The following is a 12496-nucleotide window of genomic DNA, read 5'->3' as shown; positions in this document are numbered from 1 at the left end:
AAGACAAGGCCGTCCACCTAAACTCACAGGCCGAACAAGGAGAGCGCTGATCAGAAATGCAGCCAAGAGGCCCATGGTGACTCTGGACGAGCTGCAGAGATCTACAGCTCAGGTGGGGGAATCTGCTCATAGGACAACTATTAGTCGTGCACTGCACAAAGTTGGCCTTTATGGAAGAGTTGCAAGAAGAAAGCCATTGTTAACAGAAAACCATAAGAACTCCCGTTTGCAGTTTGCCACAAGCCATGTGGGGGACACAGCAAACATGTGGAAGAAGGTGCTCTGGTCAGATGAGACCAAAATGGAACTTTTTGGCCAAAATGCAAAATGCTATGTGTGGCAGAAAACTACCACTGCACATCACTCTGAACACACCATCCCCACTGTCAAATATGGTGGTGGCAGCATCATGCTCTGGGGGTGCTTCTCTTCAGCAGGGACAGGGAAGCTGGTCAGAGTTGATGGGAAGATGGATGGAGCCATATACAGGGCAATCTTGGAAGAAAACCTCTTGGAGTCTGCAAAAGACTTGAGACTGGGGCGGAGGTTCACCTTCCAGCAGGACAACGACCCTAAACATTATCATTTAGTCTTTGCCTGTGTTCGACTTTGTTTTGTTTTGTTTTTCTCTATCAGCCTAAATAAACTGATTGCATTTTGTTATACCTCAGTTTTTCCTCCCGTGCATTCTGTCTCTGGGTCCATACCACAACACACCAGCTTTTCAGCCTTGACTGTTTGTAATTTTTATTGAACCACTAGCAGCAACAGAAATTAGATAGGCCATAGTGATTAAGGGCATAAAATGCAAGAATGTAGAACATAAAATCAGTGTTTATGCTGATGATGTGTTGCTTTTTCTCCAGCATTCACAAACCACTCTCTCTGAGATAATTACATTAATAAACTCTTTCTCAAGCATTTCAGATTATTTGATAAACTTTTAAAATTGCTCCTTTCATAATCCTTCTTCACCCCACTGCAATCTGGAAATATTAAATATTTAGCTTTAATGTTTCTACTAGGTTTGCAGATTTAACTAAATTAAACTACACCCCACTTTTAAAGAAAGTAGAAGATGATCTAGATGGAAGTCTATCCATATCACTCATGGGAATCATTGCTTCAAAAAAAAAATTGGTCTTGCCAAGATTCAATTATTTATTCTCAATGATCCAGAGTAAACCATCACCAGACTGGTTTAGATGTCTGGATTCGTCTATTTCTTTTTAAATTTTATTTTGGCCTTTTACTTGCTTTACTTTAGTGCGGTGAAGAGAGACAAGAGGGGAAGACCTGTGGCAAAGGGCTGCAGGTCAGATTTGAACCCAGGCCAGCCACTCTCAGTCATACAGTCTATGGTCACCTGCTCATTCCAGTGAGCTAAACCAGTACCCACCATGGAAGGACTCATCCTTGACCAGCTCTGACCTATTGTCAGGCCACATCAGAATTTCCTTCAGTTCACTTACCAGCCCCACTTCAGAGCTGAGGATGCCATTATCTACCTGCTCATTTGTGTCTATGCCCATCTGGGCCAGCCGGCGAGCACGGTGAGGGTCATTTCGACTTTTACAGTGTATTCAGGCTCACTAGGCTGACCGTCCTGGGTGATAAATAAAATGTCAATCATATATACTCTATTTAATGTCTGTAATAGTCTGGATATTTATAATCGAGCTATTTGTATATATGTATTCTGATTCCTATTATGGTGTGGGGCTGTTTTTCTGATCAGTCTCCTGTCAGTCCAGAGAAGTTACTGACGGACTTCACGGCCACTCAGCTTAAGAATCCTGCAGACACTGTCAACCAAATAATTTTTCTGTCATGGTCCCCCCCCTCCACAAGGCCACATGTGTTTTGTGTACATTCTCCCCTGCCAGGGCGGAGCTCACTGCAGGCTCCCGCCCTTGGCACACACCTGCATCTCTTCAGGCTCTGATTACGGGTTGGACTCTTAAGGCTGGGATGCAGACAGCCTCACCGCTGGATGATTATGTTAGACACGTTAGTGAACCTCTGCCTCGAACCTTTAAAGCTTTGTAGACTTGCTGCGATCTCCGTGTAACTTTATTTTCTCCTGTGCACAGTTTTTCCCCGGACCTGCGACTAACCTGTTATTTCTACCGCTGTAAAGAAGAAGAGCCAGCGTGTTTGTGACTCCAATCCCGGACCTCCCTTTTGGACCTAGGAACCCCGTTCCCCTCACTGTATATATCTGCACCTGGTGGTTGTGTTAATAAACGTTGCTTTCTCCTGAACTCTGCTCTGCGCCTGAGTCCTACTACACCGCATGACATTTTCACCACATCCACTATCTTGATGCTGCTAAAAAAGGATGCCAACAAACCAATACCTATAATTGCTAATTTTGAATATTACAAGCACAAGAACTAGTGAAAAACAAAACAAGGAACTAAAAGGAACACACTAAGGTATAAATGATAAATTTCCGCCCGAAATTCTGTTCCTCATAGGAAAGAAGTAATCTACGTTGGAAAACTCTGTACTGATAAGTTTCCTAGGACAAAGAAATCCTTGGCTGTAATAATGGAAAAATGAAACATGTAATTAAAAATGAAGCTGCTATAAATAAATAAATAAATAACACTAGCTTAATGTTAGTGTTGGTTTTTTTTGTTTTTTTTTGCCTGTCCCATTTGGTTCTTTAGCATCAGAATTGTTGTCTGAAGGGATACCCAATGGATTTATTTTGCCAAATGGATCATCATGGCATTGCTGTATTGGTCCATTTGATCGACCTTTGTTTTTATTATTTATTTTATTTTATTTTCAGTTGTTACAGACAGGACAGACATGAGTGAGGGATAGGGAAGGGAGAAAGAAAGAGGAAGGAAAAGAAAAACAGAAGGGGAGAGGGACAGTGAGAAAGGGGGAAAAAATATCTCCTGGATCACCTGTTGAGAGAAAAAGAATAGAAAACAAGCAACAAAAAAAATCAGGCAACATACTAAACACAACACCATCGCATTAATCTAGCTAAGTGTAAACAGCAGTAAATACTAAATATTGAATGTTGTTGTGCAGCACGCAGGACAGACAGCGCACAATGTGCTTAATGTTAGTGTTACCACAATGGGAACAAGTCAATGTGAAGAATCAACTTTGATAATGCTCTCATGACTTATGAATTAAGTTCAAATTCAAAAGCTCACCTGTCCTTCATTTGGTAATTAATTAAAATAATTAAGCTAGTGTAGCTCTGAACAAGCTGAACATAAGTGTGAAAAATTGGCATAAACCACAGAGGTTTATTGACTGGACTGAAATATTCTCAATATTTCAGTCCAGTCAATACCACTGAACGACATTTTTGACCGTCAAAACACAGAGCGCCAACTCGTTTATGAGCACATTGCGTTGTGTATATAAAATCATAAAAAACTACTTCATTTAGTCATTTTAAATCCTAACAGGCTACACCACGCATTGTGCAACTCTTTTATTACCCACATCTTTACCAGTTCCACCAGTTCATTTGAAACAACAGGTAACTGACAGGACTGTGAACGCAACAACCATAGCAAGGTGCATTTCAAAATGGTGCTCTTTGAGCGAGGTATTACCAGGCAGGAGGGAGAACTCATCTGCAAAACAATGTTGCAATGCAGCAGCATCCACTCTCTGGGCTCATGTGAAATGGTCATCACAACAGAGGGAGATGGGAATGGTGGAATTGAGGAACTCCAGCCCCAACTCATCTCTTTCCTTCACCAGGCTCACGAGAAAAGTGGTTTCAGCCTTCCCCACGCTTTAAGGAGAGTAGGACCATTTCATAGTCAACATCTCCCACTTGCCGCGTGACCATGAAAGGTCCTTGCCACTTGGCAAGTAACTTTGAGGTAGAAGAATGGCTAATACAAGCACTTTGTCTCTTGGTGAAAATAATCTGAGCCTTACCCCTCTGCTGTACAGGCACTGCTGAAGTTCTTGGGCCTGTAGGTAATTTTGTCGTGATAACCTCCACAATGTGTGTAGCTTTGCTCTCAGGTCCAGAATGTACTGAATTTCTTTTTTAGCTGGGCTTGGACCTTCCTCCCAGTTTTCTTTAATCAGGTCCAACACACCCTTGCAGCTTCCTGCTGAACAGTAACTCAAAGCTAGTCAGCTAGTATCTCTTCATGGGATGCCGACTTGAATCATGGAACAGTGCCTGCTCCACACTCATGGCAGAAATGGTGCACAGTAGCACTGCTTCAGACCGAGTCTAGACCAAGACAAAGTCGAGACGAGACCAAGATCGAGACCGAGACAAAAAAGTCTTTAAACTGCAGCCAGATGCTGCTTCGGGTGTCAGGCATATTTATGTGTTTTTGCACTCGCACAGCCCTCCTCACTGCTGTCTACTGTCTCACTCACTTATTGAGAGGACAGACGCACGCTCCACTTGACTGCCGCGTCTCTCAGCCTCTCTGTTTTTCACATAATGATATTATCCTATATCCTCGCATGTGATTGGCCACAATATGGAGGGATTGGAGCATAGCTGAGCCACTGTGTGAGAGCTGAGCAGCAAAAGGAAATTAAGTGAGGAGCCGGCTCTCGCTCACCGGGAGTCGACTCTTCTGACTCACTACAAAGCACTCTCTAAGCACAGCTCTTAGAGCTGATGCTTTTGCGCATGACACATTATCGAACGTTACATTGTGTGTCACGGATACTGTTGACTCCAAATCTCCTGACCACTATGTCGATCTGAGACAGCAAGACCAAGACAGCGAGACCAAGACAAGACCAAGACCACGTAAAAGTGGTCTCAAGACCGGTCTCGAGACATCCAACTCTAAAAGTGATATCCCGCTGCACTCTGGTGAAATGGCCCAATGAGACCACGGGACCTCGATTAAAAGTAGTGGGAACACTTTTGAATTACCTGGCTGGTTCACCAGCTGACGCTCCAGGCAGGACCACACCACTGATGCAGATCCTCTGGTCAATTATTGGCTGGGTGTAACTGGGCCATTATTCACTCCTGAGTTTTGTCATATCCTGTATGCCGTGCCACAGGGTTATTTGGCACCAACAACTTTTGTGTTCTTTTAGTGTGTGAGTGTCAAGACTTACTTGCTACAGGTTGTCTCTAACCATCACAAAATGAGTGTAGGTCAGAGCTACGTCATTGCGCACTATTTGACCTTCAATTTTCAAGTCAAAGGCTGAGCATAGAGAGTCGTCATGAGACTAAGAAATCTCCTCTGGCGTGAGTAATTGGAGACACTGGGGCCTTCTCAGGAAGCCCCGCCGGCTCCTCCTTAACAGTGTCAGTGTCAGACGACCTCATGTCACCACTTAACACAGTGCAGACACTACATAGGTAAAACTCTGAATTTAGATTTTTTTAACATACATCAAAGAGGTGTAAGCAGTAAGGTGTTTGTTACAAACTAGTTGTAGCTAAAATGTAAGTGATAAACAGTGTAACTGACTGTTAGAAAGAAATAAATTCAAATTATTCAGTGAGTCTAGTGCCATTTATTTTATTTCACTCCATTCTCTGAAAACACATAATAGTATATTCTGGTGATAATATAGAGTTGTTTTATACAAAAGTACCAATTCTGTAGATCCACCTATAGTCAGCAAACAACTACTGGCTTTAAGAGGATATAAAATTTTGTTTACACAAGAGGAGAAAGATCTGATATTGAGGGTCAGTCAGTCAGATGGTACCAGAACAAATCTACCAACCTACCAGTGTGCTAGGAGCTACAATATTGTAACATTTAGGAGCTACAATACATTTATGGCAGTTGGAGTCCAGAGAAGAGTTGAAACACAACAATTATAACAGAGAAGCAAAAGCCTTAGGGATTGGCCAGTTCATCTGATGTGACAGAAGGAGGCAGGCTGTCCAAGGCTCCCATCTCTGTAATGTTGCACAAACAGTACAGACAGGACATCAATACTGAGACATAATAGGCAGAAAGTTGTTTTTCATTTTATCATACGTCTGTTTGTTTGCCCTCAGCAGACACTCTATTAGATTCACCTTGCTAACTGCCTTAATTCTTTGTGGCATAGATTCATCAAGGTGCTGGAAATATTCTCCTGAGATTTTGGACATGACAAGAAAATTTTGGCATGATTTTATCACATGAGGGATCTGGTGACTGTGGAGGCATTTGAGTTCAGTGAACTCATTGTCATGTTCAAGAAATCAGTTTGAGGTGAGTTTGTGAGATGGCACGCTATCCTGTTAGAGGATCAGTACACTGTTGGTAACATAGGGATGGACATGGTCATTAACAATATGCTCAGTTGGTACCATTCTGCCAAGACATACAGCCTGAACCTTCAGCACAAGGCTGGATGGATTCACATTTTCATGTTGTAGATGCAGAATTTAACAGGCCAACTTGTGCATCACTGAGTTCCTGCAATGTAACTGGCTGATTAGAAAAACTGCACTAGCAGTCAGTTGAACAGTCTCTGACATGGTAATAATACTATCAGTATACATGGCTATACAGGATCCCTGCCAGGTTTGATCTAATGATAAACTTGTATGTTTTATTGTATGATTAGATTAAACAATTTTCAATATTATCACAATATGCAACATTACATTTTCACATTTAGTTTTGTGCATGGGCTAATTTGTGTGCTAATTCAACAGAAAATGAAGATTCTATCACTGAAAGAATATTTCCATGTTTAACAAATGGACCAATATATAGACCTGAAAAAGTTCGCTAATCCAACTTTGGTGTGCTTTTAAGAGTTTGTCGTGGCAGTGACTTCTGTATGCAGACCTGTATTATTTTGTTCATGAACTCCCCTCGCTTTCAAATAAGTGAGAAGCATACCTTTAAGTTTGAGGTATGACAAGAAGTCAATGACAGTGTGGATAATTTCTTCATCTGCTATTCTCAGGGCGCCTGTGGAGGTACAGCAAGAATGACAGGTTGAAATGGCAGGAACTCTGATATACACAGATCATGCAGAGAAATGAAATTCTCTCAGATACTAAGGATTACGATACAAGTAGGAGTATTAGATTTAAACATGAGAGAACCAAACAAAGCATCAGTTGTGAACTCATGAACAAAGGTTAATGGGAATGAAACATGAAGGCTACTGAATGTGCCTAAGCTTTCTTTAAAAAAAAAAAAAAGAACGCAAAAATGTAAAACATTTCACCTTCCAATGATCCTAGTTTGACTAGCCCTCACACTCTATGATTATTGCTTTCAGCCTTAGTCCATTGCAGTGGAAATGTTTAGCTGCTGAAAACCAGTGAAGATTTCTATAACAGTAATTTAAAGGCTTGATGAATGGAAAAGCTTTATGACGCGGTGAAAGGAGAGAGCTTTTATTTTGGTATGCTTTAAAAGATGTCTTCTTATTTTTTATTTTTAGATTAAACGGTACAAGCACTGCTTGTCTTGTTTTTGTTGTTATTTGTTTTTGTTAGATTTCTTTATTCAGTGTTTTAGATAAATGATCATAAAACACATAAAACATTTCCAGAGTTTCCAAAATTATAAACTAGCATTTTTTTTTGTAAAAGACACAAAATATTAAATAATACATCAATAAATAATCTGGGGTATTATTTTGTTTAGGAAGTTGAGGCTTTATTGCACTTTTTCCCTTTAAAATATATGTGGCTCCTCCTCTTTTGGGCTATTTAAAGGACTTTTTCACCTAAATGACTACAAGTTCCTATTTTCTTCAAGGCATTTTAGGTCTCCCCCTCTACCATCTCCTTCCTCAGTGTTCCTTATACATTAAAGGTAGCTAATCAACATGACAGCTATACATAAAACAGTAATAAAAGCAAAACATTCAGTATATCAAATTAAATTAACCAAGAAGATACATCATAAAATACCTTTTGATTATTGTTAAATAACACTCGAAATAAAATATCTTCTTTAAGAGGTAGAAAGATTGTCCTGTTTCTTTGTGAGACATACAGACCTGTTCTGAAGTCCTCCTCCTGGCCTATGTCCCTCTTCCCAGCCAGACCCGGCTTGTCTCCTAGTGTCGTGTGTCCATGTAGTCCATCTGGATAATGAGGAGTGATCGCAGTTGATGCGCTCATACAAACATCAGATGGCCCAACTAAGCATTTAAGTAATTCATTCCCATTATCAGCTCAGTTCACTAGAAATTCAGCAATTTTAACATTTTGGTAAATGTGATTTATGTGTAATTTTCATGTACTTACAATAATAATAATCCTTTTCAGCTTTTTTATGACTGAAACAGCCAGTATTTTTTAATATACTGGCTGTGACATTTAATTTTCTGTTTGCTTAAGGTGAAAATGACAGTTGACAAAATAAAAATAATATGGAGTAAATGGTTAAAGTTTTGTGTATGTAACAGAAAATACGTACAAATATCCCACTGGTTTAGAGGCATCATACAACAGACACACACACATACACAGTGCACTCCGCTACCTGATTCCTGTAAGAAGTTCTAAAGGACATTGTTCACACGTCACACAGTTTCAGCATGATATTTGGTTTGTAATTGTTTGGTTCACTTTCCAAACTCGTACAGACCACCTGCAGGGCTTGGCTCATGGAATTGCAGTAAGTAGAGGTTTGATGGAAGGAATAGAAAAAGCACACTTGTTGAACGGCAGTTTTAACAGACAAGTAAATGCACTGAAACAATAGTGATGATGAAAATCAACATAAAATAACAGGCAAGCAGAGGGTTTTACTTAGCCCTGGTAGTGTGTTGTAGACTGTCGGTGTGTCTCCACATTTACATTTTAATTTGTTTTTTATGTGCCTAAAGAGCAGGTTGAGATAGCATGCACAGACTTCAGTGGCCTCCAGTTAAAATTGTAAATTAAAAATATTTGCATTTCCTTTTTTTCATTTGCTTTAATTACTAATCATACTCTTCCCAATTCCAATAATAACGGTAACTGTACTATTGTACTACATAATGTTCTTAAGCTAGACCAATAATTAAAAATGTTATTGTGATATTTTGAAATGAAAGAACAGACAGCAACCTGACTGAGATTTGTAGTTTAACATGTGAGGCTCACATGAGTTGAATACATTATATTGGCTCATATTTGTATTTGAAGAATGGAAAACATGTACAGTATCAGGCCAGTTTGTTTCACTTTGCAACATTACTCACCAGTTACGTGTTGTTATAGTGAGGTCACATACTTCAGTGCTGTCATTTACTCTGAGTGGTTTTTACATGTGACAATTGTTTGACCCTAATTGGGGGCTTTGTCATTAGCTAAAGTAGTCCTTGAACTAATACACCCTGTTCTCTTTGTGTGCTTTTAAAAGTCTAGCTAAAGTTTTACATGTGAGACCCCGGCATGAAAAAATAAGGTATTTTAATAATGTTTGCCATCCAGTGTAAAAAGGTCCTATTGGATCTACAGGCCCCTTGTGTTTTGATCTTTACATACAATTTTATATCAGCAAATTGTTAATATAGTAAATTGGTAGCATGACTTAAAAATATTTTTGATAATATTATAAAATGTAAAATTTCTAAATTAAGTTACTGGACTATCAGCTCTTTGTCAGCTGTACTGTTATTTCGGATATCACAGTGAAAACTCTGTGTTAGTCAGTGCTACATCTTCTCTGCAGTGAACGTGACGATAGTCTTCTTAACTATCGTATTTTCTTCCCTTTCTGTCAACACGATACATCTGGAGTGTAATCCTCCAAAGTCTCAAAAATGCTGTATGCTTCCTTCCTTAACTCATTCTTGAGGTCATCAATGCGTTACTTGGCTCAAAGCACAGACAGAATTGCAACATTTGTATACATAAGCAAAGAAACAAAAGCAGCTAAAAGGTGTGATGTTTAAACAGAGCAATTCCTGGTGACCCCAAGGCCCTGCAGCAGCTGTATGTTTCTATCTTACATTGAGTGACCAGCTCGTCTCTGCCTCTGGCACTGGGAGAATCCTTTATCTGAATTAGGTGATCAATACGACCTGAAACACAGGATGAGGCAGGAGCAACCTTTACCTGGGCTTCACACGCACACACACACACACACACACACACACGCACGCACACACACACACGCACACACACACACACACACACACAAAGGGACAACATTCTTCAGGGTTCCTGCCCTGGAATGACTCAAACTCCAGCTGGTAAGAATATATACCTTGATACACAAAACTGGATACCCAACAGTCACTCATCTTTAAATAACACTAAATTAGCATTGGGCCATTTCACCACATACTATTAATGAGGCTTTTGTAAACAACGTTACTGGAACAACCACAAAACAATAAGCGCTGGTGTGTGCATGTAAGCTTCTGAGTGTGTCTGGGCATGCATGTGTGTGTGTGTGTGTGTGTGTGTGTGTGTGTGTGTGTGTGTGTGTGTGTGTGTGTGTACACTTACGGGGCCCTAACAAGTAGCCAGCGCTGTTCAGAGTCCAGCCTCGCTTTTCTTTTGCCTGCAAGATATAAAGATGGATACAATAAGCAGCTAAAGGACGAGGAGACAGTTTTAATGAGTTTTTGATGTGTCTGAAATGTAAATCTAAAAGCATTTTTCTTAAATGTAAAACATCCTTATTGTCATGGTCTGTAGGCTTGTCATATGCCTGCAGGGAGTTTGTGTATTTTACTTTCCTAGTAAATTTCTGAATTTTTTTTTCTTGGTTTTCTTACATGTGGATTCTTAATGTGGGTTTATTTAGGGTCTCTTGGAAATCATGGAATCATGGGTTGGTTCCTCTCCTGCATCTCTGTGTGGCATGTTGTAGCGTCTGCTATTGGGAAGTTTGAGCTCTTGGGTTTGGTCATGGTCTGTACGGTTTCATTGTGAATCTGTGATTTTAGCTTGTTTTGTCTTTATTCACTTGAAGATTTAAACTTTTTTACTTTAAACATTTTAGTTCTTGTTGTATTTGAACTTTATACTACTAATATACTCACATATACACATTTTATTTTTGTGATTGGCTGCTTAAAAATTTTGTTGGAAACTAAAATAGATTACTTTATAATGATATTTGATATCATTTTGACATTTCTATTCTATTAGTCTCTGTTGTCTTTATGTCTTTATTGGTACATTGATTCTTGGCACCTAAATTTAAGTGGGAGGATAACATTAACGTTGTACTGAATTTTGAACTGCTTACCGCAACAACTAGCCCGATGGTCTCGGAAAGAGTTGCACAAAAGATGAGCGACATGCAAAATATCCCAAAGCCCCTCTGCATCTAAGAAAGACAAAAAACACAATATTAACATGACAACAAAAGTATCTGAAAGCATGCCTTTAAAGGCTACAAAAACTGTAACTTACCTTTGATGTGACTTCCTTCAGTCTGGTTCACGTTGCAGTCAGCAGCAGAAGTTGCCTGGCGTGTGGAGTACTGGATGAAAAGCGGACTCCAGCCACCTTTTATTGTGATTTCAGCCCGACCCTCCTGCTCTCTTTTCACGTCAGCAGCCCCTCCTGCACACAGCATGGGCAGGTCACGAACAGAACGCATTATGAAATTCAATAATATCACATAATGCTATCATCAGATTTTTCTTTGTTGCCCTCAGAGACTAGGCATTGAATTGCTGTATTTTTCTGTCCTAATCTGATATGCGACTGTGACTGCTTATTGCATGAGCTTCATGTACAGGCGGTCAATAAAAAACTTGCCAGTTTTTCAGGATTTGTTGTCATTTTTTTTAATTTCATGAAAAAATGCATCTTTGTTCCTCTCACTGCTTTTAGGTCTGATTTTATGAAGCACTTAATTTTGACAAATTATATTTTAACAGAGCAGTAGTACCGATTTATTAAAAGTATAAAAATAATAACAACCTACAACGGCGTTTACAGTCCAAAGTAAAGTCACAACCCATATGATTTACAAAGAGTGTAGTGAGCAGAAGTGTACGAGTAGATCACTTTTAAGGATGTTTCAGCCTTAGTGTGTCACAGTTATAATTTACATTTACCTCTGAGTCATTGAAAGACATGCCCCTTGCAAATAAGAATCTGTGTTTGCACTGTTGTTAAGTTACCCTGTAACAACAGTGTTCTGCAAAGCTCACCATATGTTGTCCATGCTCTGAAACCCGTGTAGATGTCATTTTTCTTTTATTATAATTTTACTTTGTAAAACTGTTATAAATAGTCTCCATCAAATCAATAAAGGAATATAACGTAAGGAAGAAGAAAGAAGATCAATAACACTGAAAATCTTTTTACACAATAATTCTTCATTTGGCTGCATCAGGGTTTGATTTAAGCACAGGTTCAGTTTTTCTTTATAGATCAGGGTAGCAGTTTATACGCCCTGCAGCAGATACAGGAGCCATCCTTGCCTCTCTCTTTCTTTTTAAATGAATCTTTTTTTCTTGCAAATGACGAAATGTCCATATTAAAGAACAGAAACAGATAAAAAGGTTACAGGAAAAAGTATTTCATGTAAACTGATAATACCTTGATATGAAATTGACTCACTAAATTCACCATGTCAGGTTAGTTCAA

The 12496-nt window shown here is 39.4% G+C and overlaps 1 protein-coding gene across 2 annotated transcripts; it reads right to left on the bottom strand.

Annotated features, from left to right (window-relative positions):
- Nucleotides 1-5395: 5395 nt before the first annotated feature.
- gal (galanin/GMAP prepropeptide) lies at nt 5396-12288 on the bottom strand. Of its 2 annotated transcripts, XM_085164659.1 has the most exons (7): nt 11309-12288; nt 11142-11222; nt 10394-10448; nt 9892-9963; nt 7948-8034; nt 6831-6902; nt 5396-5890 (listed from the first exon to the last, which is right to left on the bottom strand). In XM_085164659.1, the coding sequence occupies exons 2-7, from the start codon at nt 11220-11222 to the stop codon at nt 5829-5831; spliced, it is 429 nt and encodes a 142-aa protein (XP_085020785.1). In that variant the 5' UTR covers nt 11309-12288; the 3' UTR covers nt 5396-5828. The 2 variants fall into 2 exon arrangements, with proteins under 2 accessions (XP_085020785.1, XP_085020786.1); XM_085164660.1 differs by lacking the exon at nt 9892-9963 and having other exon boundaries at nt 5462-5890; nt 11309-11578.
- Between the last annotated feature and the right edge of the window lie 208 nt (nt 12289-12496).

Source organism: Neolamprologus multifasciatus, chromosome 7 (assembly GCF_963576455.1).
Source record: "Neolamprologus multifasciatus chromosome 7, fNeoMul1.2, whole genome shotgun sequence".
Lineage (NCBI taxonomy): Eukaryota > Metazoa > Chordata > Actinopteri > Cichliformes > Cichlidae > Neolamprologus > Neolamprologus multifasciatus.
This window is presented reverse-complemented; position numbering and strand designations above follow the sequence as displayed.